Raw genomic sequence first — 26305 nt, forward strand, 5'->3', positions numbered from 1 at the left:
TTGGTGGGCGATGCGACGGGATGTCCCCGACTACAACCCCCAGCATGCTCTGCGACGTACCCCACTCGGGTGTCGCTAGCCGGCTCCTGAAGACCAGGCTTCCAGCTGTTTATTGTTCTACCCTTTATTTTGCATGTGGGATCAATGCCCCGGGCCTCTTGTTTGGGACCTTGTCTTCTCTTCCTGCAGACTAAGAGGTCTTGGAGACCGACGAAATGTTCCCGGAGTCCCCCAACCCAGTTTGGTTTTTTTGAAGGTTATGCTCTCACAGAACTTCTGCCTCAATTTCTGAGGGTATTAATTTACCATGTACCTGGTTACCAACTCGAGAATGAGATTCAAGTCTGGTTTAATATCTATTTTCTCTTTTCACTGTCTAGTAGAAAAGCACATACTCTTTGAATCGAATGCACAAAACCCCTTCTCCCTTTATTGCCTCATGAATTTGCAAAACACCTTTCGGTACAAATCTCTTATTTCCAAACATTTCCTTGTAGCCTTTCCTTTGTGTTTTTTTTCCCTCAGTTTATTGACATTGCATACACCTTTTCTCAGTAGACAACAAGGAGGATGCTTCATGAATACTTATTGTATTGGAGGGGCCTTATACTTGGCGATTCTCTTTGCTCTAGAACTGGATCCCAGGAAAAAGAATAAATAGGTGCTTCGATTCAGAAAAGTTAAATACTAACTCACTGAAATTTTTCCTACCAAGGTATCCAGAAAGTGCCAAGATGAAGCTTAGGAAAATCGTTTCGCTACTGGGTAAAGAGCCGCGAAGCCAAGGTTTATTCTCAGGTCTTATTACCAAACGCTGAGGCCTTCGCTGAGCTCGGTGCTTTTCCTGGGAAATTCGACCAACGGGAGCGCTCTCCGTGCCACAGCCCCGCCTCTCTCTGCTGTTTCAGACTACCTTTCCCAGGATGCAACGTGGCGCTCGGCGGCCGTCAGACGAAAAAGACTCTGTTACCCAGCGAGCCCGAAGACAGCGCAGGGCCCTCGGACTTCATTTCCCGTCGGCCCGCAGTGGGAGCCCCGGAAGCCCGCCCCGCCCCTCATTGTGCGGCTCGTACTAAACGGAAGGGGCCGGGAGAGGCCGCGTTCAGTCGGATCCCGGCAGCAGCTGCAGCGGCTCTTGTCTCGTAGCCTCTCCTCGCTATCGCCTTTTCGCTTCCGGAAACATGGTGAGCGGCAGGCCACGGCGCCGCGCGGGAGGCGGCCGCGAGTCGATCATCTGGGCGCGCGAGAGGGAACGGGGGCGCGACGTCGGCACCCCCTCCCCCAGCTCCCGGGGCTGGACGAGGGTCTCGTGCTGAGGGGCGGGCGGCGCCGGGACGCGCGTGCGCGCCCGCGGGCGCCGGGGAGGGCTGGCTCGGACGTCGCTCGCGCGCCCCCTGGGCTCCCTTTCCCCTCCCCCCACCCGGCTGCTGCGCCCGCGCGGCCCAGGGCCGTGGGGGAGGGGTCCTGGGCGCGTGCGCGCCAGTCCCCTCGCGGGGCCACCGGCGTCGCGCGCCGCGGCGGGGCCTCCGAGAGTCACGAGACGCGCGTCTCGACTGGAACACGCGGCATCCAAACCTGGCCCGGGGGCGACGGAGGAAAAGCGCGCGAGCGATCTTGGCGCGCGCGCCCCACCCAAGGGCTGTTCCTGTCTCCGCGTCACCCTCCCTCTCGAGCGGGGTCCGTCCAGAGAGCAGGTGGCAGGGATGCCCGCGAGGGGCGGGGGCGGCGCGGCTGGCGGGGGATGCGGGGGTGTCCTGGCGCAGGCGCCAACGATTAGGGGCTTGCACCGCGCGCCACAGAGCGGACCGCGAGGAAGACCTCGGCCGTCCTCCCCGGCTAGCGAGCCCCTGAAGGCGAGCCGGGTTCGCAGAGTACACCCGGCGGAGACTGGGACGGCGCTCCCGGCCGGCGCGTGCGCACACGGTCAGGCCTGGCCGCTGGGACCGAAGCCGTGGACTAACGGGGCCTTCGGCTCTCCCGGATGGGGCCTAAGGGTGGAGCCGCGTTTAGGGAAGTGACCCAGGCGGGCACCGCCCGGAAACCACCCCGTCCCCTGTGTTCGGCCCGAGGGCTGCGAGAGCCGAAGGTTGTGTAACTTGCCCAGGCCTGCAGCGCAGGGGGCCGATAAGGTCGTCGGCGCAGGCGATTCCATTGGATTGAGGCCTTCCGAGGTGCAGCTGCCGCTGGGTACGAGGTTTTTTTTCGGGGAGGGGGCTGACTCTAGCCGATCTGCTTTCACCGCCTACTCCGGAAGCGGCTCAATCACGTGGCCGGCTTCCTCTGCAGTTCCGGGAGCGGGGGCAGATTTCACCGTGGACCGTCACTCCCTCTCCTGGCTAGGGTGTCCCCCAACACGACCTAGAAGTTTAAAGAGCTCTCAGAGACTGTGGGCACTTGAATTTGGACCGCTGACTCCTATCAGCGACTCGGGGGCCTGCATTTTTCCCGTGTAGGGCCTTAATTAGGGGTTTGTTGTTGTTTTGGTTTGGGGAGACCCCAGCAGAGAAGGGAATACCTTGTGTAATAACTGCTCTGAACCGTGCTGATGGGCTTGCTAGAACAGTTGAGCACCGTTGGTGGGTCCTGGTTCTACAGAGATGACTAGGATCTGGGTCCCTTTCTGCTGTACGTGAAGTTCTGAGTCAGCACTTTATGCAAAAGCTGAGACTGAGTAGAAAACGGGGTCAGTAGTCTGTCGGTTCTGTTAATTCTGGACTCACATCTTGGCCAAGGCTCTGCTTCTCACAGGTCTTGGATCTCTAGCCTGCAGGATGTCGGGGTGGAGAGGAATGCTGTTGAATTATGTGATCAAAGGTCCCTTTTTCTTTGGCTGCTATTCTAGGATTGTGTCACATTTGATCCTTTGATGGTGCCCTGGGTGGGAAAATAATGCCACTAGTCCTGGGAAGGGGATTAGTAGTAACCTCTTGGGGCTGAGGACTTTGCTTTGTTGGCCTCTAGACAGATCTCCTAAGAAAGCAAAAGAGGGACTTCAGGGCATGTCCCAGGACCTGTCTCCTTACGAGGTGCTTGTGGCTCATCCTCTAGGCCTCTGGTGTGGCTGTGTCTGATGGGGTCATCAAAGTGTTCAACGACATGAAAGTGCGTAAGTCGTCGACACCAGAGGAAGTGAAGAAGCGCAAGAAGGCGGTGCTCTTCTGCCTGAGTGAGGACAAGAAGAACATCATCCTGGAGGAGGGCAAGGAGATCCTGGTGGGTGACGTGGGCCAGACGGTAGACGACCCTTATGCCACCTTTGTCAAGATGCTGCCAGACAAGGACTGCCGCTACGCCCTCTATGACGCAACCTACGAGACCAAGGAGAGCAAGAAGGAGGACCTGGTGTTCATCTTCTGGTGAGCTCCTCTTGCAGGCACTTTCCCCTTTCACCTGCTCTATCTCTGCCCCACCCCCCTTTCCCAGGACAGGAAGGTCTGTGGCTCTGGCTTAATCCAGACGCCTGTGTGTCAGAGGAGGGTGTTGTAATTAAAAAAAAAAAAAAAACTTGTCAATGAGGAACTTGATGAAAGCGTGAATGCTCGGGCCCAGCTCAGGGGTTTCTGGAAGTTATTTATCGCTTGAGGGCACTTGCTGGGTTTGGAGGCAAGTTCTCTTGATTCTGTTTTCTTGCAGGGCCCCTGAGTGTGCACCCCTTAAGAGCAAAATGATCTATGCCAGCTCCAAGGATGCCATCAAGAAGAAGCTGACGGGTAAGGGCCAGCACTGGTGGTGCCATATGCCCTTGTGCTCGGGCCTTGGTTGCTGGGTGGGGTGAATGGCATGGCCCAGGAGATCCCTGCCCGCTGGAAGGTAGCCTGGTTCCCTCCATCTGTTCAGACTAGCTCCTTCCCAGCCACAGCACCCCCCACCCCCACCCCTCCTGCTCACAGATGCTCCCCCTTCTTCCCCACAGGGATCAAGCATGAATTACAAGCAAACTGCTACGAAGAGGTCAAGGACCGCTGCACCCTTGCAGAGAAGCTGGGGGGCAGCGCCGTCATCTCCCTGGAGGGCAAGCCTTTGTGAGCCCCCTCCAGCCCCCTGCCTGGAGCATCTGGCAGCCCCAGACCTGCCCACGGGGGTTGCAGGCTGCCCCCTTCCTGCCAGACCGGAGGGGCTGGGGGGATCCCAGCAGGGGGAGGGCAGTCCCTTCACCCCAGTTGCCAAACAGCCCCCCCACCCCCTGGACCTTCCTCCTCCCTCCACCCCTGACGGTTCTGGCCTTCCCAAACCGCTTTTGATCTTGATTCCTCTTGGGTTGAAACAGACCAAGTTTCCCCCCCCCCCCCCCCCCCCCCGGAACCCCTGTTTGGGGGGGGCCTGTATTTTTTTTAACGACACCCCAGTCCCCCACCTGTTCCTCCCCTTTCCCATGCTGCCAACTTCTAACCGCAATAGTGACTCTGTGCTTGTCTGTTTAGTTCTGTGTATAAATGGAATGTTGTGGAGATGACCCCTCCCTGTGCCGCCTGCTTCCCCTCCCCCCTTTCCTCTGGTCACAGCCACTCATGGAAGCAGGACCAGTAAGGGACCTTCAATTTAAAAAAAAAAAAAAGAAAAACCACAATAAAAAGGCTCACTAATGGGATGTTTGTTTCAAGGTTGGGGACCTTGTGCGGGAGGCGGGGTGGGAGAATGAGCAGCATCTCCTCTGTACCCACCTCTCCAGCCCCCACACACCCTCATTTGACCCCTGTGACTGGCTGAGCCTCCTTTTCTGACAGTTCCCATTCTTCATTTTATAGCTGGCACCAGGCTGGCTGTCTAGGAGGTAGCTCAGCCAGGGTGTGTCTGCTGCTGCCTGCAGGGGTCCCTTGAACAGAGGGGCTTCCTGCCTGAACTGACTGCTTCTGTTACCTTGATCCAGGCGGGCAACAGGATGGCGAGGCCTGTCCTCTTATTCCCCATGCAGCCTTCCCAGATGTGGGCCGTGAAACTGCAAGTCACTGGTTGCCTCTTGAGCTTGTTCTCTGCCTTCAGTAGTTGGTCTTTGCTCTGCCTTCTCCCCTGGGTAGCTGACTCATTATTGAGGGCTGGGTCCAGTGGCTGCTGTGAGTCAGAAGTCAGGTTGAGCCTTTGGCCTTAAGCAGCTGTCTGGGGTCTAGGGTGGGGCCGGCCAGGTGGAGCCCAGGACTTCAGACCTAGGTGTCTTGGGCACCACCTTCCTGGTGTTTAACCAGGAGGGTGTTGGCTGGAGCCTCAAGCCTCTTGCCAACTTTGCTGTGGGCTCTTTCCAGACTACTCTGGGTTTCCACCTGCCCCACAGGTAAAGGTGGAAGTCTTGCCCTAGGGCTGGTGGTAATGCAGGATTTATACCTCTTCCCCCCACCCAGCTTCCCCATCAACTAAAAAGCTGCCTGGAATTAAAGATTGTTCCTTGGAACTTGCCAGTATTTCTGAAAGGGAGGCAGGAAGGCGTATTCCGTTTTCTAATTAGGAAATGGGTGCAGAGTATTTTTAATTAGTTTTATGTGTGGTCCTTGCCAGGGTTTATAAGGGGGTGGTGGCACGCCTTGACTGCTCCTGGGTTCCAAGTTCTGGCTCTTGTCCCTTGATACACAGAGCTTCCTGGCACTCTGGAGAGTGGCTGAAGACATTGCAGGGTGTGTCCCAGGGTCTGGCCTCTACCACGGTCCCCTTGCAGAGGATGTACCTGGTGGGCCTGGGAACTGGAATGTCAGGACAAGCAAGCCTCCTTATAAAACCAGGTTTTTTATTTGTGAGCAGGTTGGAGACAAATGAACTCAAATGGACCAATAGTGGGTGGAGGCTGTCCCTGTCTCTAGGGAGGGGAGGTCACAGTCCCCGGGCTTCCCCAGATTGGGGCTCTGCTTAGCTCTGGCCAAGTGTGGTGTCCATGCTGCTCTGACTCCCTTTGGCAGGGCCTGGCACCTTGGGGCAGGGGTGGGGCTTGCCCTGAGAAGGGGCATAGTAAGTGGCTCCTAGGGCTGGAAGGCAGCCTGTCTGGAGTGGGAGATCTGGGGGCTTTTGGTAGCTCTAAGGCTCCCCCTTGAGGATGACAAGGGTGCTCCGGAGAAGCAGGGTGCTGGCCTGTGGAGGAGTTCATGATGTCTCCTCCCTGCTGTTGCCCCACCTTGAATGACTCCTCTGTCCGCAGTCCTGTCCTACTGTTCACTGAGGCCTTGCTACTGATGAGAAGGGAAGGGTCCTGGTCAAAACGGGGAACCCTGGCCCTGCACAGCTGGGGTGCTTGTGCCAGCCAACTCCCCCTACCCCCACCAGCTCCACCCCTGCTCCCAAGTGCCAAGAAACTAGAGACCCAGGGTGGGAGGCCAGGAAGACAGCAAGAGGGCTCTGCGAGGCTGGAGGGCTCACTTTGGCGTCTTTGAGCTCCAGCTCGCCCAGCTCAGTGAGGTTCTCATGGAAGGAAGATCCATGGGATTTGAAGTCCATGAGCTCTGGAGAGGAGAGCAATGACGACCCTGGCAGGGTGGCCCGTGCAGCGGCAGGGCTCGCGGGGCACGGGGCTTAGCCTGCCTGGCTGAGTCCGAGAGGCACAGGGTTGATGGCTCTCTGTAGCCCACACCTGGTTGATGGTGCGGGCCCTGTCCAGCGCCTTGTTGGCATTCTTGTAGTCTGCCAGAGCCAGCAGCTGCCAGGACAGCAGTCCTGGGGCCGGCAAGGGCACAGGATCCTTGACCCATGGCCCTTGCCTGCCTGCCCGCCCCAGGTGGCTCAGCCCCCTGGCCTCCAGCCCGGAGGCTTGCTCTGGGGCCATCTCTAGCCTTGGCTGCCTGGGAGTCTCGCATGTAGTATCTCAGCATGTCTGACAGCTTCAGGTCCTCGTTAGAGGCCACTTGGCCCTCCAGCTCCTGAAGCAAGAAGGTGGAGGCTGGGGACGGAGCTGGCAGAGGGGCTGCTAAGGACAGGGGTGCTGCTGTCCCTCTAAATACCTAGCAGAGTCACCTGATATCCACTCTATGTCAAGCACTCATGTTCACGGGGGCAGGCCAGTGAAGGCTTCAGAAAGCAGTTGGCCTCAGACCTAGATCTCTGGGGTTGAGTAGGGGTTAGACAACAGGCAAAGGCTTTGCAGGTGTGCAAGCCAGGTATGATTTTAGAGAACTTTAAGTTCAGTAGGGCAGTTGGGTGGCAGTGGCCAGCGCATACCAGGCTTAAAATGCAAGCTAGGAACTCTGGGCTTTGTGTCTTGGGCAGTTCCTGGAAGGGACAGGGTCACCGAAGGGCCCTGAGCAGGGAAGAGATGAGGAGCAACGGACATTTTAGAAAGATTGGCACACTCCAGTGACTTTCTTGGCGAAGAGTTCAGGAAGTGTGTCTGGGACAGAATGTTGGCAGCACAGCACAGTGCCAAAGGCACGTGGCACATCCTGGTAAAGGCCTTGCCAAACCCACTTCCCACCTCCTCCCCCATCACCACATGTGCACACACTTGAGGCTGGATCCCTGACTTCACTCTCACTAAAAGTGAGAGTGTGGAGAGTGAGCCCAGGGCTTCATCCGGTCCAAGTTATCACTGAAAGATCCCAAAACGATCCTGGAGCCTTCCCCCAGCCCAGGACACTCTCTTCCCTGCAAAGGATCATGATCACCTTTCAACACAGAAGGCAGTACTCACCCTTAACCGTTCAAAGAGCTCTGCCAATTTGAAGAAGCTCCTAGGAGGCAGTGGGGAGGAGTTAGGGCAGGGGTCTTAGCAGGTGCTTAAAGTCTCCCTGCCCTTAGGGGAAATCTCTTTCTCTACCAAAGCCAAATAGGAGCTTCTGCACCTCCCACTAGAGCTGATAGCAGACTTCCACACAGTGACCCCTGATGGACAGACACAGTATTACAGGGACAGAGGGGAGAGGGGCCAGAGGGAATCCTCACGTGTTTAGCTGGTTTGACTTCCTGTGATCCCAGACTGCTCAGTGCAGCTGAGATAGGCATGTAATCATCTGCCAGGCTTGCTGGGATAGAGCCTCCCATCAGAGCCCCTTGGCCCACCTGTCAAGCCCCACCATGGGTGTCTGTGGCCACGGGCAGACACAGGAAATTTCCTCTCTGGGGAGTATGCCACTGGGTAGAGAAGGTGGGGAATCCAGGGCTCCTGGAGTTCTGCGTACACTCATGAGTGCATGACTTGGTCTGCCCACAGACAGGCGTCCTGGATGCAGGTGTGGTACTCCAGCAGGAAGGCCCTCTCACACTCAAAGAAGTCATCCACCTCCTATGGGAGCCAGACAGGACCCACTTATATTGAGCCACCAGAAGCAGAGCAGCTAAGGGCTCCCAAGGGTGGCACGATCTCCCCCTAGGCCAGAACCCCCAGTGGCTTCCCTCCCACAGCCACCCAGAGCCTCAGTCCTTGCTGTGGACTTGAGGCCCTGGGTTGAATCCAGAGAAGGGGCCTAGGAGTCACCTTGAGCCCTGACATCCCAGTGATGGAGGGCTTCATCTGCAGACTTCATGATATTCCTCAGAAACCCAAGGTGCTCCTTCCTGTTCTTTCCTCGGACAGTCAGCTGAGACACACATGGGGAGGGGGTCGATGTTGCAGGGGGAGGGCATTAGCACCTCCCACCCCAGGCACATGCCACTCTCAGAGCTGATGAGTTGGAGGCCTGAGCCCACTTAAGAGTCCTGTCCCCCACCCCCAGGGGTGACCCCAGCTCACATCCTGGCTATATTCCAAAAAGACAAAGAAGTTGTGGTCTCGACACAAGGTGGGGTGAGCTGCCAGTTGCTGCAGAGAGACTTCATGGATCGTAACTGTCTTCTTGAAGATAGCCAGGTATTCCCCACAGAGGACAGCAGGCAGCTCACAGGTCCCTTGCTGGCTCCCATCATCCTGCCCCTTCCCCTTTGGCAGCCCCAGAGTAAGGAGCAGGGTCCCTAAACATTCACAGAGGGTAGTCAGGAGGGAAACCCTGGGCCTCTCAGGTGAGACTGGGCTGGGGCTTTGTCAGGCAGACAAGAAAGGGAGGCAAGGGACTTCCTAGAGGTTAAGAATCTGCCTTGTAATGCAGGGAATGCAGGTTGGATCCCTAGTCAGGAAACTTAAAAGATTCCCACATTCTGAGGAGCAACTAGCCTGTGCACCACAACTAAGAGTCTGTGTACCACAACTAAGACCCGACGAAGTCAGATAAATAAGTAAATGTTAAAAAAAAAGAAAGAAAAGGAGGCAGCACTCACGCTTCAAGCTCCTGCTTCATTTTGGCAAACTCTTGCCGCGTGATTGAGCGGTCTTCCTCATCCAGCTTCTGCAGTTTTTCCTTTGAAGCCTCAAAGAGTCTGACCGTGGAGGGGCTGGGGGATCTGCTCAAAGGAGGACAGAGCTGGGAGACCTCTCATTATCCAGATGGCCGTCACCCGCACCCTGAAGCCTGGCCCTGCCTCCCCACCTCCCCTGAGGGCCCAGGCCGGCTCCCCCTCACAGGGACACCGGCATACCCCCTGTTCTCCCAGGCCGGCTCCTGCTCACGGGGAGACCGGCGTACCCCCTGTTCTCCCAGGCTGGCTCCTGCTCAGGGGGAGACCGGCATACCCCCTGTTCTCCCAGGCTGGCTCCCCCTCACGGGGAGGCCGGCATACACCTCCCTCGTAGGCACCGTGCAGCCAGATGAATTCCTCATGCTGTCGCACGACGGAGAACTCAGTCTGGGCGAAGTGAGGCAGGCAGCTCCGGAAGCTGAGAAGCCTATCTGAGGGGTCTCCCCTCCCCTGCCCCCTGCGAGTCCGACACCCACCAAGCTTCCTGCGCACCCACTTTTGGGCCACCCCTGTCCCACATGCCAGGTGAGGCCCAAGTTGGGGCTCTCGTGTTCCTGATCACCCTCAGGAGGGTAGACACAGACGGTAGCACCTGGGGCCTTGGGAAAAGAGACTAGATGAGGCGCTCTCTTTCTCAGAGGGCCAGGGGGCGAGAGTCAGGTTGAGAGGCCGGGCCCGAAGGCTCTGTTGGCATCTGCCCCCTGGGTGAGCCAGGCTGCTCGGGCTCCTGAAGCCTCCTCCGGCAGCCACCGGAACCACACCCCTACTCCCGGTGCAATGTTACCTTGGTCTGAACAGTGAATTTCACCTTGTCCCGCTCCGCTCGCTGACGGCATCAGAGATCTCCACCTGCAAGGAGCTGTCTCCCTGCAGGCCCACTGACTTGGAGGAGGCCTGTGGGAGGGCCCTGACGTGACTGACCACCGCCACCCCCATCCTGGCCGCAGGCTTCCAGTCCTCCTGCAGAGCCACCTCAAAGTGTTATTTCCCCCATGCCCTGGGGTCACTGGCTGCACCCCATCACACACACCCAAGATCCTGGTAAGTCACTGCTCAGGGCTTCACAATGATACTTTCCCACCCGGCCATCCTCTGAAGTAGGCAGAATTTGCCCCATTTTATAGGCCCAGAGGCTGCCACCCCCAGAGAGGTGAAATAATGTGGCCTGAACCACACAGCTGCCACATGGCAGGGGCAGATTGGAACAGTTTTTCAATTCCATATCCCACGTGCTTCCTCAGCTACCTGCCCAGCCCTTCCCAGCTGGTTACCTCAGGTACCTCTCACCAGGTGTAAAGACGGTCCCACCCCTTTCTGAGGGGGTCCTGAGACCATTCCATTCACTACGTTTAGTGTCAAGAGGCACAGACTTATAGGTCAAGCACTTGTATCTCTCCACAAATGAAAAGATCCCTAAGGCACCAAGCTACTAGTTCATTCTTGCACTGAGCTATCTCAGTATGCATTTACTGAACACCTGCTCTGTCCATACCACTGGGCCAGGAGGTACTAGGGAGAAGGTCAGAAGTCACTCTCGCTCCAAGCACAGCTCACTTCTCACCCTCAGAGGCCTCCCTGTCTCCTCTCATGGGCTTTGGCCTATGTTTAGGATGCTCACTCCTAAACATGTGTGTTAGGGATCACTCATAGATTAATTTTATCTGGCCCTGAGCTTCATATAACAATGTAGTTACACAGAACACACTCTTTTGTGACCATGTTCTTTAACGATACCCATCTATGTCGTTGAGCTTGGTGGTTCTTTTTCATTGCTGTGTGGTGTCCCACTCTATGACCACATCATGGTTTATCTAGTCTACTGCTGTTGGTGCTCATTTGGATTATTTCCAGTTTGGGGTTATTATAAATAAAGCTACCATGAACACTCTTGCATATTATCTTTTGAGGGACCTAAGTACTCATTTCTGTTGGGTATGAGAACTGCTTGGTCAGAGGGTAGGCATATGTTTAAAATGCTTTCATAGATACTGCCAAACAGTTTCCCAAGCTGATTGTTCTAATTTACACTCCCACCAGCACTGTATGGAAGTTCCAGGTGCCTTTGTCAGTTATATGTGTTGTCAATATCCACAGCTCTATGGGATGTGTTTTCACTCTCTTATTTTTTTTTCTCTTTTTTAAATTTATGGAACGCTTCACGAATTTGTGTGTCATCCTTGCGCAGGGGCCATGCTAATCTTCTCTGTATCATTCCAATTTTAGTATATCTGCTGCTGAAGCGAGCCTTTTCACTCTCTTAATGGCTTATAATTCTACAAGCTCAACAAACCAATCTTTTCTTTTGTGGTTAAGGATGTTTTTGTACTCTTAAAGAAACACTCCCACCCCAAAGTCATGAAGATATTCTATTTTTTTTCTTCCAGAAACAGTTTTAGGTCTATGATCCATTTTCATATATTTATATGTAGGTCTATGATCCATTTAATTCATTTTGTATATAGCGTAAACTGTGGGTTGTGATTTATTTCTGCCACATAAATAGCCAGTGGTTTTAGCACTATTTGTTTAAAAACATTGTATTTGCACTTATCCATCAGAGGGAAGACAAAATGAAAACCACAATCACAGAAAACTAAGCAATCTGATCACATGGACCCCAGCCTTGTCTAACTCAATGAAACTATGAGCCATGCCGTGTAGGGCCACCCAAGGTGGACAGGTCATGGTGGAGAGTTCTGACAAAACGTGGTCCACTGGAGAAGGGAATGGCAAACCTCTTTAGTATTCTTGCCTTGAGAACCCCATAAACAGTACGAAAAGGCAAAAAGATAGGACACTGAATGATGAATTCTCCAGGTTGGTAGGTGCCCAATATGCTACTGGAGATCAGTGGAGAAATAACTCCAGAAAGAATGAAGAGACAAAGCCAAAGCAAAAACAATACCCAGTTGCGGATGTGACTGGTGATAGAAGCAAGGTCTGAAACTGTAAAGGGCAATATTGCATAGGAACCTGGAATATTAGGTCCGCGAATCAAGGCAAATTGGAAGTGATCAAACAGGAGATGGTAAGAGTGAACATCGACAAATTTAGGAATCAGTGAACTAAAATGGACTGGAATGGGTGAATTTAACTCAGATGACTATTATATCTATTACTGTGGGCAAGAATCCCTTAGAAGAAATGGAGTAGCCGTCACAGTCAACAAGAGTCTGAAATGCAGTACTTGGATGCAATCTCAAAAACGACATAATGATCTCTGTTTCCAAGGCAAACTATTCAGTATCACAGTAGTCCAAGTCTATGCCCTGACCAATAATGCTGAAGAAGCTGAAGTTGAATGGTTCTATGAAGACCTACAACACCTTCTACAACTAACACCCCAAAAGATGTCTTTTTCATTATAGGAGACTGGAATGCAAAAGTAGGAAGTCAAGAAATACCTGGAGTAACAGGCAAATTTGGCCTTATAGTACAGAATGAAGCAGGGCAAAGGCTAACAGAGTTTTGCCAAGAGAATGCGCTGGTCATCGCAAACACCCTCTCCCAACAATACAAGAGAAGACTACACATGGACATCACCAGATGGTCAATACCGAAATCAGATTGATTATATTCTTTGCAGCCAAAGATGGAGAAGCTCTATACAGTCAGCAAAAACAAGACTGGGAACTAATTGTGGCTCAGATCATGAACTCATTGCCAAATTCAGACTTAAATTGAAGAAAGTAGGGAAAACCACTAGACCATTCAGGTATGACCTAAATCAAATCCCTTACAACTATACAGTGGAAATGACAAATAGATTCAAGGGATTAGATCTGGTAGACAGAGTGCCTAAAGAACTACGGATGAAGGTTCATGACATTGTACAGGAGGCAGTGATCAAGACTATCTCCAAGAAAAAGAAATACAAAAAGGCAAAATGGTTGTCTGAGGAGGCCTTACAAATAGCTGTGAAAAGAAGAGAAGCTAAAGGCAAAGGAGAAGAGGAAAGATATACCCATTTGAATGCAGAGTTCCAAAGAATAGCAAGGAGATATAAGAAAGCCTTCCTCAGTGATCAATGCAAAGAAATAGAGGAAAACGTATGACAAAAAAAAAAAAAAAAAAAAAAGGAATGTAGAAAAGCCAAGTTGAAAAAGAAAACAAAAAAAAAAAGAAAAGAACAGCATGTATACTATCTATGGTGAAACAGATCACCAGCCCAGGTGGGATGCATGAGACAAGTGCTCGGGCCTGGTGCACTGGGAAGACCCAGAGGAATCGGGTGGAGAGGGAGGTGGGAGGGGGGATCGGGATGGGGAATACATGTAAATCTATGGCTGATTCATATCAATGTATGATAAAACTCACTGAAATGTTGTGAAGTAATTAGCCTCCAACTAATTAAAAAAAAAAAAAAAAGAAATAGAGGAAAACAACAGAATGGGAAAGACTAAAGATCTCTTCAAGAAAATTAGAGATACCAAGGGAACATTTAATGCAAACATGGGCACAATAAAGGAGAGAAACAATATGCACCTAACAGAAGCAGAAGATATTAAGAAGAGGTGGCAAGAATACACAGAAAAACTGTACAAAAAAGATCTTCACGACCCAGATAACCATGATGGTGTGATCACTCATCTAGAGCCAGACATCCTGGAATGCGAAGTCAAGTGGGTCATGGGAAGCATCACTATGAACAAAGCTAGTGGACGTGATGGAATTCCAGTTGAGCTATTTCAAATGCTAAAAGATGATGCTGTGAAAGTGCTGCACTCAATATGCCAGCAAATTTGGAAAACTCAGCAGTAGCCACAGGACTGGAAAAGGTCAGTTTTCATTCCAATCCCAAAGTAAGGCAATCCCAAAGAATGCTCAAACTATTGCACAGTTGCACTCATCTCACACACTAGCAAAGTAATGTTCAAAATTCTCCAAGCCAGGCTTCAACAGCAGGTGAACCATGAACTTCCAGATGTTCAAGTTAGATTTTGAAAAGCCAGAGGAACCAGAAATCAAATTGCCAACATCTGCTGGATCATCAAAAAAGCAAGAGAGTTCCAGAAAAACATCTATTTCTGCTTTATTGACTACGCCAAAGCCTTTGACTGTGTGGATCACAACAAACTGTGGAAAATTCTTTAAGTGATAGGAATACCAGACCACTTGACCTGCCTCCTGAGAAATCTGTATGCAGGTCAAGAAGCAACAGTTAGAACTGGACATGGAACAACAGACTGGTTCCAAATCGGGAAAGGAGTATGTCAAGGCTGTATATTGTCACCCTGCTTATTTAACTTATATGCAGAGTACACCATGAGAAACGCTGGGCTGGATGAAGCATGAGCTGAAATCAAGACTGCAGGGAGAAATATCAATAACCTCAGATATGCAGATGACGCCACACTTATGGTAGAAAGCGAAGAAGAACTAAAGAGCCTCTTGATGAAAGTGAAAGAGGAGAGTGAAAGAGTTGGCTTAAATTTCAACATTCAGAAAACTAAGATCATGGTATCTTGTCCCATCATTTCATGACAAATAAGTGGGGAAACAATGGAAACAGTGACAGTCTTTGTTTTGGGGGGCTTCAAAATCACTGCAGATGGTGACTGCAGCCATGAAATTAAAAGACGCTTGTTCCTTGGAAGAAAAGTTATGACCTAGACAGCATATTAAAAAGCAGATATTACTTTGGCAACAAAGGTCCATCTAGTCAAAGCTATGGTTTTTCCAGGAGTCATGTATGGATGTGAGAGTTGGACTATAAAGAAAGATAAGCGCTGAAAAATTGATGCTTTTGAACTGTGGTGTTGCAGAAGGCTCTTGAGAGTCCCTTGGACTAAAAGGAGATCCAACCAGTCTGTCCTAAAGGAAATCAGTCCAGAATGTTCATTGGAAGAACTGATGTTGAAGCTGAAACTCCAATACTTTGGCCACCTGATCCGAAGAGCTCACTCATTTGAAAAGACCCTGATGTTGGGAAAGATTGAAGGCAGGAGGAGAAGGGGACGACAGAGGATGAGATGGTTGGATGGCATCACCAACTCAATGGACATGAGTTTGAGTAAGCTCTGGGAGTTGGTAATGTACAGGGAAGCCTGTTGTGCTGCAGTCCATGGGGTTGCAAAGAATTGGACACGACTGAGCGACTGAACTGAACTGATTTGCACTGTGATTTGTTTTGGTGTACACCCTGGCAGAAAATCAACTGACTTCAAAAGTCATCAGTTCTGTATTCCCTATTCTGTTCCACTGATACACATCTATATTTTTGATATCACACTCTCCTGATTATTAGAATTGATAGGTAATATGGAAATAATGTAGAATTAACTTTGTTCTTTTTCAAAATCATTTTGGCTCCCGTAGGTCCTTTTGCATTTCCACATAAATTTTAGCATCAGCTTGTTAATTTCTACCCCAACTTTCTGAGATTTGATTGAGATTACATTGAATCTATAGGTCAATTTGGGAAGGATAGACATTTTTACAATACTGTACCTTCTAATCCATGAACACGGATATCTTTCCAGTGATTCAGGTCTTCTTTAATTTTTCTCAGTAATGTTTTATAGTTTCTCCATAGAGGTTTTGCACACTGTGGCACAAGAGCTTAATAGCCCTGTGACATGTGCGATCTTCCCATGCCAGCGATCGAACTGGTGTCCTCTGCATTGGCAGGCAGATTCTTAACCACTAGACCACTAGATATGTCCTCTCTAGCTTCTTGATATTGAAATTAGAATCACTGACTTTTTAACCTTTCTTTTTTTCTAAAATACACATTTGGAGGTATAAATTGCTCTCTGGACACTGCTTTAGCTACAGCTTATAAGTCAGCACTTTTTAAAAAATCTGCTCATACTTTTATTTCTTTGTCAAACTGTACTCACACTTGATGCGAAAGTCGCTCAGTCGTGTTCGACTCTTTGCGACCTCATGGACTATACAGTCCATGGAATTCTCCACGCCAGAATACTGGAGTGGGTAGCCTTTCCCTTCTCCAGGGGATGTTCCCAACCCAGGGATCGGACCCAGGTCTCCCACACTGCAGGCAGATTCTTTACCAGCTGAGCCACAATCACATTTTCAGGAAGTCTGTATGAAAAGAAATCTCTTTTAAGTTTGGATATTAAAAAGCATCTTAACGTACAGAATTCTGCCACATTTTCTTCCTTTTTCTTATCATTTTCACCACAATTATTCATAAACAGACATATTAGGGACAATCATTCTGCCAGAAGTCATCATAAGACTCCATCTGTTATTTAGTCGATAAGTCGTGTCTGACTCTTTTGCAACCCCACAGACTGTAGCCCACCAGTCTCCTCTGTCCATGGGATTTCCCAGGCAAGAATACTGGAGCGGGTTGCCATTTCCTTCTCCAATCTTATACGTTTTGATATGTCATATTTTCAAAATAATTTCTTAAAAAATTGTCTAATTTCCATTATAATTTCTTCTTTGACTTATTATTTAGAAGTATGTTGTTTAATTTCCAAATACTTTGGAATGTAGTTATCTTTTTATTTTGATTCCTTGATGAGTCTCCTAGATCAGAGATCACACTCTGTATCATTTCAGTCTTTTAAAGTTTGTTGATACTTGTTTTCTGGCTAAACACATAATGGATTTTGGTAAATGCTTCATGTACACTTGAATAGAATGTGTCTTCTGCAGTTGTAGGTTATAGAGTGCTACATAAATCAGCTGATTAATCACACTATTTAAATCTAAATGCTGGGTTTTTTTGGTCTGCTGACACTTACTGCTGTTCAGTTGCTCAGTCGTGTCCAACTCTGCCACCCCACAGACTGCAGCACGTCAGGCTTCCCTGTCCTTCACTATCTCCCAGAGCTTGCTCAAACTCATGTCCATTGAGTGGGTAATGCCATCCAACTATCTCATCCTCTGTTGTCCCCTTCTCCTCCTGCCTTCAGTCTCTCCCAGCATTGGGGTCTTTTCCAGTGAGTTGGCTCTTTGCATTAGGTGGCCAAAGTACTGGAGTTTCAGGTTCAGCATCAGTCCTTCCAATGAATATTCAGGACTGATTTCCTTTAAGACTGACTGGTTTGATCTCCTCGCTGTCCAAGGGACTCTCAAGAGTCTTCTCCAGCACCAGAGTTCAAAAGCATCAATTCTTCCGTGCTCAGCTTTCTTTATGGTCCAACTCTCACATCCACACATGACTACTGGAAAAACCATAGCTTTGACTAGATGGACCTTTGTCAGCAAAGTAGTGTCTCTGCTTTTTAATATGCTATCAGTTGTGCTAAAACTCTAATTGTAATCATGGGTTGATTTCTTCTTTTAATTCTGTAATTTTTTATTTTGCATATTTGAAATTATGTTATGAAGTACATAAAATTGAGGAGTGTTTTATCTTCCTGTTGAATTGGCTCTTTTTTGGACTCTTTAATAATTATAAAATATCCCTCCTTTTTTTCTAGAATACTTTCTCTTCCAGTCTACTTTGTTTGAAATTAATAAAGCCACACCAGCTTTCTTTTGGTTAGTGTGGTCATACTGTACATATTCCATTAGTTTCTCAATATTTCTGTGTTCTTAAAAGTATGTCTTTTTCAAAATAAAGTTATTTACAGCTATCCTGTGTCTTTGTTGCTATGTGTGAGTTTTCTCTAGTGTGGCAAGCAGGGGCTACTCTTCATTGCCGTGCATGGGCTTTTCATTGCTGTGGCTTCTCTAGTTGCAAAGGACAGACTCTAGGTGAGCAAGCTTCAGTAGTTGCAGTACTCGAGCTCAGCTGCTCCTCGACATGTGGGATCTTCCCAGACCAGGCTATAAGCCTGCCATCTTGCTGTTTGTCTCCTGTTTTTTGTTCTTTTATTCTTTCTTGAATTCTGTTAGATTAATCAAGTATTTTACGTTATTTCATTTTCTCTATTGTATTTTTACTTATCTGTTCATATATTATTCATCTTTCTATATTTATAGGAGAATTTTGAAGAAGGTAATGCTTATTCTAAAGGACAAGATCTAATAGTAGACTATCAGAGAGGCTGGTACCTACAAAGATTAGGTGCCAGTGGGCTGTAACCACAAGCCCATCAGTTTGACAGCCTAGGACATCTTCCCAACACGTAGCATTCACTATACAGTAATAGTAATACAATAGCTAACACTTAGGTTTGCCCTTCCTATATGCCAGGCATATATATAAACGAATTTAACTATGAATATGAACATAGGTAAACACTGAAACGATGCCTTCTTTTCTATACTTTGGTCTGTCAGTCCCTTTCACTTCATCAAATTCCACTTGAACCCCACTCCTCACTTGTTGGCTTCTCCAACACCCCCAGGGCAAGCTCTTCCTCTGTCCATATGCCTGCACTGCCCACCCCCAACCTTCTCCCCCACCCCCCGCCCCTGACAGTCTGGTTCATTGGTGCAACAGGCCCCCAAGTCCCCTGCCTCCTTTCTAGGTAACTGCTTGAGAGAGATGGGGCTTCAAAAATGGACTATGGCTGCTCCATCCTTATAGGGTAAGTGGCCTTTTAGTCACAGCCCATTACATACGTATCTCCTACCCTTAAAAGTGTGCACCTCTGTATGCCCACCCCCAACCATCCTTAGCACAAGGATGCTCAGAAACTGTCTGTCAAATGAAGTCAAGAATGAAGACTGACTGGTCTTCTGATTATATAACACAGATACACATGTAAACCACTAGTGGTGAACAGTATTCCCCCCGCCTTGGGAAAGCAGTATTCCAGCCCCTTCTCAACCCATAACATCCTTCCATGAACCAGCCTGAGTAGGCCCTGGGGAGGGGAGGGAGGAGTAAGAGTGACGGGTCCGTTTCCATCTGTTGGAGTAAAGGTAAACCCTGCCTCCTCACCAGTCCCCAAGCAGATGCCACTCCCTTGCTCAGATCGCTCTTTTCTCTAACTCGTGCGTGAGCGTAGACTCTCTCTCCCTCGCTCCCTCGCTCGCTCCCTCCCTCCCTCTCTCTCTCCCTCTCTCTCTCCCTCTCTCCCTCTCTCCCTCCCTCTCTCTCTCCCTCTCTCTCTCTCTCGCTCTCTCTCTCGCTCTCTCCCTCTCTCTCTCCCTCTCTCCCTCCCTCCCTCTCTCTCTCTCTCTCTCTCCCTCTCTCCCTCCCTCCCTCTCTCTCTCTCTCTCTCACTCCCTGATTGGGCATCAGCGGATATTATGGAGGGAGGTGTAGGAATGGCAGGGGGGTTGCATCCTTTCTCTACCTTGCTGTCCTTCCCAGCTTCTAGATGCTCCCCCATCACTCTCCTCGACTACAGCACTAAAGGATTCCGCAGCGGGTCACTGCCCGCGCGCTGCGGCAGCTTGGTCCGCTAGACCTCGCCCCGAGGAACGGACCCAGTGGGGATCCTATCCGCTAACGGAGGCGCCCTCCCGTCCCTGCCAAGGAGTCACCTGGAGCCGGGCGTGGTTCCCACGCCGTTCCCTCGCAGCCGCGCCTCGTGATTGGGTAGCAGGTTTACCGTGCGGGACACCATTGGCTGCAACGCCTGTCGCTCCTGTGCCCAGGCCCCACCTTTAAGGGGCAGCGCGGAACTGAGAGGGCCGGGAACTGGCCACAGCGTGGAGGCGGGAGGCGGGGGATGGGGAGGGGGTTGCGCTACAGTCGCAGAGGTCTCGAGTCCTGTCAGCCCCCACCTCCGGGCTGGTTGACTCCCGCTCGCTGGCGCTCTGGGCCGCGCCTTCCAACGGCCTCGCGCGGTCTGCGCGTGCGCACTAGTCCACTCTCGCGCCCTCCAGGCGGTGGGCGGGGCGGCGGGCCAGTGGGCTGGGTGGGAGGGTGGGAAGAGTGGGGGGAATGGGGAGCTGGGGTGGGGTGGGCGGACTAGGGACCGGGGAGATGCGTAATGTCTTTGGAGAAAGGGGCTCCGTTTGGATATCCGCTCTGGGACAGGAGGGAGTGGCGGGGTAAGCCACAAAGAGCGGCAAGGGGGCGCGACAAGGCCCGCTGCCAGGGCGCCCGAGGCCAGGCCAGGACCTTCGGGCTGTCGCAACTGGAACCGGGAAGCAGAGGGGCGCAGACGATGCGAGAAAAGTTATGGATGCCCTGGAACGGGCTCATCGTCATTGGGAGGAAAATGGAGCTCCTGGGTAGAAAGACGCAAAGACCTAAAACGTGGGACCCGAAGCTTGAGTCTGAGAACTGGAGACTGGAAGATGTAGACAAGACAGTCTTAAGAGGAAAGTCAGGCCGGAGTCCGGAAAGGATGGATGTGAAACGAGTGCGCAGTGTATCAAGTGCATTACAGATTTCGGCAGGTTTGCGGAAAGACAGCTCAAAGGTGTGGGGAAAGCAAGAATTCAGACACACAGTAGAGGCTGAATCTGAGAGTGCAGGGACTGCAGCGGGATCTCGGAAGGGGCCTGAGTTTAAAGAGAAGTTGAAGTTTACTGACGTGGAAACCAGTGGAGAGGACTTGAGATCCAGAGGATACGAAGTAAAGCAGAATGAGGAGGAGCTGAGGTCAAGTGGAGAGAAACTGAGTTCCAGTGGAGAGAAGCTGAGATCGAGTGGAGAGAAGCTGAGATCGAGTGGAGAGGAGCTGAGATCGAGTGGAGAGAAGCTGAGATCGAGTGGAGAGGAGCTGAGATCGAGTGGAGAGAAGCTGAGATCGAGTGGCGAGAAGCTGGGATCGAGTGGAGAGAAGCTGGGATCGAGTGGAGAGAAGCTGGGATCGAGTGGAGAGAAGCTGGGATCGAGTGGAGAGGAGCTGAGATCGAGTGGAGAGAAACTGATTTGAGTGGAGAGAAGCTGGAGTCCAGGGAAGAGAGGCGGGGATCCAGGGGAGAGAGGCGGGGATCCAGGGGAGAGAGGCGGGGATCCAGGGGAGAGAGACGAGGATCCCGGGAGAGAGGCGGGGATCCAAGGGAGAGAAGCTGGGAAACAAGTGGAGGAGAAGCTAGTACCCAGGAGAGAGAGGGCGGGGGTCCAGGGCAGGGAGGCGGGGATCCGGGGCTGAGAGGCGGGGATCCGGGGCAGAGAGGCGGGGATCCAGGGGAGGGGATCTGGGGACTAGTGGAGAGGAGTTGAGATCCACTGGAGATAAACAGCGTTCAAGTACAGAGAAGCAGCGATCAGTAGGGAGAAGCTGGGGACTAGTGAGACAAGTTGGCGCGTTCAAGGATGGGGAGCATAAATGAAGAGCAAATTGAGAAAGTGGTGGAAGTGATTGGGATGAAAGATTGATAGAAATTACCAATGCTGAGATGGAAATTCCTTTTGAAAGTGTAGAGGCGAATGATGAAGAAGAGAATGAGGAAGGGGTGGGGGAGGAGGAGGATATCTTGGAAGAAGAGAATGATAATAGTGATGAATCTGTTTCTATGGAAGAGAAAGCAATTATAGAGGAAGAAGAAGAAGTGAGTGAGGAGATGGAGAATGTAAGAAGGAAAGAGGAGCAAATAGGGGATGTTTTGCAAGTCAAAGAGGAGAAATTAGAGTGAAGCAGAATGCTATTGACCCAGAAGGGGTAAATAGAGAAAGCATCTGAGCCTAAGAGAAGAAAGAGTGGGAATGAAGAGCTACTGGGAATGAAGGTGGACACCAGGACCAAAGGAAGTGAAGAAGTCTGATAAAGAGGGAAGTGGAACATTTTGGGAAGAAAGAGAAGATTTGTTAATGTGTCGATAGCTAGAGGAAAAGTGGACATTGGTTTCTTGGAAAAGAGCTGTGACTAAGGAGCTTGTAGAGAAGTGCTTGAGAAATGGATTGAGGATGGGCCAGAAAGATTTAGTTTAACAGATGATTGAGTTTATGAGACGTAGGAGAATGCATAGTGAGAAAAATGGACAGTGACAGCGGGATGAGGATAGATCATGAAGGTGGTGGAAGGAGATGTGGGCTGGAGTGATCAATGTCTGATAGAGGATCCTAAAGGATGAGGAGCTCGACAAAGGCGAGAGCAGAGATGAGAAAATAAAGAAGTGACGGAAAAAAGTAAGAAGCCATATCCCATAATAGTAATCATGTTTGTTGGACTTTAAAGTTATTTCTTCCCTGTTTCTCTCCTCTCCCATGTAGCTGATTTTACAATGCAGTGGGACAGGCGTCTCACTGGGTCCTGTGTATCTGGACCGAGCCCAGCCTCCCTGATCTTCCCTCTAGCCTGCAAATTGTATCCAGAATAACTTCCAGAATAACAGAATAGCCCTGTTTTATTTTATTTCTTGGCTGTGCTGGGTCTTTATTGCAGTACATGGGCTCTTCGTTGTGGCCCACGGGGCTTAGTTGCCCCCTGCATGTGGGATCTTAGTTCCCTGACCAGGGACTGAACACCCGTCCCCTGCATTGGAAGGCAGATTCTTAACCACTGGGCAACCAGGGAAGCCCCATGGGTTCCCCTATTTTAAATTTAGTTATTTATTTTTAAATGAAACAAAAAATATTTTTAATGATAAAAGGTACAATTCACAGAGAAGATAGACATCATAAACCATTAGCCACTTAACAACAAAGAAACATAAAGCAAAAATCAGAAGAAATGTAAGGGAAAAGAAAAAATATATAATCATAGTGAGATTTAGTAACATTTCTCTGAGAGTATGAAGTTCAGAAAAAATAAGAATAGGAGCATCTTGAATGATGTCATTAATAATTTAAATATAATAGATTTCTATTCATATTAATCTTATATCCTACACAAATAAATTTAAAATTTTGTATCTCATATGTTATTAGATGTCCATAGGACTTTTAGAAAACTGGCAAAAAGATAAACATTACTAAATTTCAAAAAATAGAATTCTTTTATTTTTGTGATTCGTTATATGTATACACATATATTATTTTGAAATTATTTTCCATTATAGGTTATTACAAGATATTGACTATAGTTCCCTGTGCTATACAGTAAACCTTTGTTGCTGGTTACATATGTATTTTTTTTAATTAGAAATCTAGCATTCTATTTATGCTAAGTCAAACAAGTGGAATCAAAGTGTCATAAATTTTTTAGGCAAAAATTCATAAGTTTTCTAATATATATATTATTATTTATATATCTGTATACAAGAGCTTTTCTACTATGCTTGATAAAGGCTTGAGAAAGTACATCAAAAAAAAAAAGAAAAGAGATAGAGAAATTGGAAAGCATAAACTAAATGAAATGGGAGCACCGAGTATGAAATAGAAGAAGTGAAACAAGCTAGATAAAAGATCCTCATATAGACCAGTTCTTTGTAAACATGGCTGCTCATTAGAAACGTATCTGGAGTTGTAGCAAAGAAAAAAAAAAGTAGCATCTGGGCATTTGTATTTTTCAAAAAATTCCAGTATAATTCTGATATGCATCTGGATTTTAAAAAGTGATTACAGGTTTTCCTATTAAATGGTAGTTTTGGTGATATAGAATTCTATTATTTTCCTGTTGACCAATCATGATACGATGGATTCCACCATTTTAATCACTTCACCATGATCACTATTTCCACGAGTTCCCCTTACCTCCACATCAAATTTGAATTGCTCATACTTGATTTGAAATTGTCTCAATTATTTTGTATTATTATTGTTTCCATTTTGACTTTTAATTATTCATCTAATCAGATGGAGTTTCCCCCTGTGTCTGTCTCCTTTGGGGCTTTCTTGTATGTCTTCCATTTGTCATCCAGCATCTACTGTCACCCCAGGGAAGAGAGGAGACTCCCTAAGTACCTAGTGTCAAAGCATCAGTATTAAGACTTGGTCTCTCCAGTAGGGACCTAAGAGGTGGTGAAAAGCAGTCATGGATAGTTAGGATGAAAGGAATACTTCACCCTTTCTCCTCCATATACTTTTAAAAATCTATACAATTTCTAAGGGGTAGAAATTTCATTATAAGTAAGTCTCATAACAAATTTATATAAATAATAGTCTTTTTTTTTTTTTAGCTGTTAAGTTTTCTGGACTTCCCTGATGGCTCAGTGGTAAAAAATTCACCTGCCAATTCAGGAGACATGGGTTCAATCCCTGTCCGGAAAGATCCCACATGCCTCAGAGCAACTAAGCCCATGTGTTACAACTATTGAGCCTGAGCTCTGGAGCCCGGGAACCTCAATTACTGAGCTCACACGCCTCATCTATTAGAGCCTGCACATCCTAGAGTCTGTGTCCTGCAACAAGAGAAGCCATCACAGTGAGAAGCATGCACACCACACCTAGAGAAAAGCCCATGCAGCAACGAAGACCCAGCACAGCCATAAATAAATACATAAAATTATATACAAAGCATGTTGGTAAACCTTTTAAAAAAAGTTTTATACACATCCCTTTATAATTTTCCCCAGTCTCCAAAAGATCTGTAAACTCTATGCCATATTTTTGAAATTATTTGTTTATTTACTTGGCTGCACTGGGTCTTAATTGAGTCATGTGGGATCTTCCATCTTTATTACAGCATGACACATCTCGTTCCCTGACCAGGGATCAAACCCTGGCCCCCTGCATTGGGACCATGGAGCCTTAGCCAGTGGACCACCAGAGAAGTCCTGCAGGTATCTTTTTGACTTATAGTTTTCTCCAGATAGATGCCCAGGAATGGAATTACAGAATCCTATGGTAACTCTGTTTTTAGTTTTCTGAGAAACCTCTATAGTGGCTGTACCAATTTATACTCCCACCAGCAGCATAGGAGAGTTCCTTTTTCTGCACACCCTCTCGAACATATTATTTGTAGACTTTTTTTTTTGTAGACTTTTTGATGATGGCCTTGCTGTTTTCTTTATGAATTTACCTGTGTGTGAGTGACTAACACAATGAACAAGTCAACTGTATTATTGTACTGTTACTGCCGTGTACAGCAAAATGTCTCAAACCAGTTATTGTAAACATGAAATCTTTTCTCTCATCTTAAAAACAAAACCTTTCATGCCCCTACATTCCTCTCTAGATACTGTCACATTTTCTTTCTTCCTGTGCTAGGCGAAAAAGTGGCCCTCCAAAGATACATTCCTTTCCTAATCCCAGGAACTTGTGAATATCACCCATGTGGCAGAAGAATGTACATTACTTTATATGGTGAAAGATGTGATTAAGTTAAAGATCTTCAGAGGAGGAACTTATTCTGGATAATCTGGGTGAGCCTGATAGGCCAGTACAAGTGTCCTTATAAGAGAGAGACAGAAAGAGATCAAACACAGGCAGAAGTAGAGGAGGCAATGTGACTCCAGAGGCAGAGACTGGAGTGAGGCGCGGGTAAGCCCCCAGAAGTTGCGGGCACAGACTGGCTTCTTCCCTACAACCTCTGCAGGGAGGTGGCCTCTGCCAGTTCCTTAATTTTGCACTTCTGGCCCCTAGAACTGTGAGAGAGTATGTTTCTGTTCTTTTAAGCCACTGTTTGTCATAATCTCTTACAGCAAGCTCTAGAAAACTAATACACTCCCTTCACAGCTAAATTCCTCCAAAAAGTTATCTACGCTTACTTTTCCTCCATTCCTTATATATATATATATATCTTTTTTAGTATTCTTTTTGTTTTGTGTGTGTGTGCTGGGTCTTCACTGCTGCATGCAGGCTTTCTCTGGTTGCGGCAAACCTGGGCCACTCTAGTTGCAGTGCACGGGCTTCTTGTTGCAGTGACTTCCTTTGTTATGGAGCATGGGCTCTAGGTGTGCATGCTCAGCAGTTGTGGTACACAGGCTTAGTTGCCCCTCAGCCCGTGGAATCGTCCCGAAACAGGGATTTAAGCCAAATCCCCTGCATTGGCAAGTGGATTCTTCCCCACTGGATTACCAGAAAAGTCCTTCTCCACTCCTTTTTATCCAGTTCTCCTATACTGAACATTTTAACATATACAGAAAAGTTAATGATTGGGCTTCCCTGATAGCTCAGTTGGTAAAGATCCGCCTGCAATGCAGGAGACCCCGGTTCAACTCCTGGGTCGGGAACATCTCCTGGAGAAGAGATAGTCTATCCTCTCCAGTGTTCTTGGACTTCCCTTGTGGCTCAGCTGGTAAAGAATCCTCCTGCATTGCTGGAGACCTGGGTTAGATCCCTGGGTTGGGAAGATCCCCTGGAGAAGGGAAAGGCTACCCACTCCAGTATTCTGACCTGGAGAATTCCATAGACTGTATGGTCCATGGGGTCACAAAGAGTCAGACGCGACTAAGTGAGTCCTTCTCCATTCCT

The 26305-nt window shown here is 48.9% G+C and overlaps 2 protein-coding genes, 2 long non-coding RNA genes and 1 other non-coding gene across 6 annotated transcripts in view; 2 read left to right on the top strand and 3 right to left on the bottom strand.

The window, feature by feature from the left end:
* The first annotated feature begins 1032 nt into the window (after positions 1-1032).
* CFL1 (cofilin 1) lies at positions 1033-4588 on the top strand. 2 transcript variants are annotated; one of them, XM_043926613.1, is made up of 4 exons: positions 1033-1184; positions 3049-3356; positions 3634-3710; positions 3914-4588. In XM_043926613.1, exons 1-4 carry the CDS (start codon positions 1182-1184, stop codon positions 4024-4026), a joined length of 501 nt encoding a protein of 166 aa, XP_043782548.1. In that variant the 5' UTR covers positions 1033-1181; the 3' UTR covers positions 4027-4588. The 2 variants fall into 2 exon arrangements, with proteins under 2 accessions (XP_043782548.1, XP_043782557.1); XM_043926622.1 differs by lacking the exon at positions 1033-1184 and adding an exon at positions 1533-1677.
* Positions 4589-5869: 1281 nt separating this feature from the next.
* Positions 5870-10173, bottom strand: SNX32 (sorting nexin 32). The gene is given in 17 exon segments (XM_043921218.1): positions 5870-6051; positions 6337-6443; positions 6490-6655; positions 6747-6833; positions 7601-7640; positions 7852-7865; positions 7867-7927; positions 7983-7991; positions 8088-8191; positions 8384-8407; positions 8409-8486; positions 8639-8782; positions 9156-9254; positions 9257-9282; positions 9492-9655; positions 10005-10057; positions 10060-10173. Coding segments are annotated over 17 exon segments (1344 nt in total). The 3' UTR covers positions 5870-5997.
* Positions 10174-11377: 1204 nt separating this feature from the next.
* Positions 11378-11480, bottom strand: LOC122677618. Its single transcript, XR_006335864.1, has one exon. It is a non-coding gene; the product is annotated as a U6 spliceosomal RNA (small nuclear RNA).
* Positions 11481-17494: 6014 nt separating this feature from the next.
* LOC122709335 lies at positions 17495-19965 on the bottom strand. Its single transcript, XR_006345479.1, has 2 exons — positions 19597-19965; positions 17495-18047 (listed from the first exon to the last, which is right to left on the bottom strand). It is a non-coding gene; the product is annotated as an uncharacterized LOC122709335 (long non-coding RNA).
* An 854-nt stretch (positions 19966-20819) lies between these two features.
* LOC122709367 overlaps positions 20820-26305 on the top strand; it is a 32561-nt gene continuing 27075 nt past the window's right edge. The window contains exons 1-2 of the long non-coding RNA XR_006345492.1: positions 20820-22138; positions 24576-24672. This is a non-coding gene — a long non-coding RNA (uncharacterized LOC122709367). The remainder of the gene's footprint in view (positions 22139-24575; positions 24673-26305) is intronic.

This window comes from Cervus elaphus, chromosome 2, assembly GCF_910594005.1.
Source record: "Cervus elaphus chromosome 2, mCerEla1.1, whole genome shotgun sequence".
NCBI classification, from domain to species: domain Eukaryota; kingdom Metazoa; phylum Chordata; class Mammalia; order Artiodactyla; family Cervidae; genus Cervus; species Cervus elaphus.

Bases quoted from the DNA above. Each gene is read 5' to 3' on its own strand.
- CFL1 (XM_043926613.1), top strand. The intron at 3,357-3,633 runs GTGAGCTCCTCT...GTTTTCTTGCAG, and splicing joins GACCTGGTGTTCATCTTCTG to GGCCCCTGAGTGTGCACCCC. The intron at 3,711-3,913 runs GTAAGGGCCAGC...TCTTCCCCACAG, and splicing joins CATCAAGAAGAAGCTGACGG to GGATCAAGCATGAATTACAA.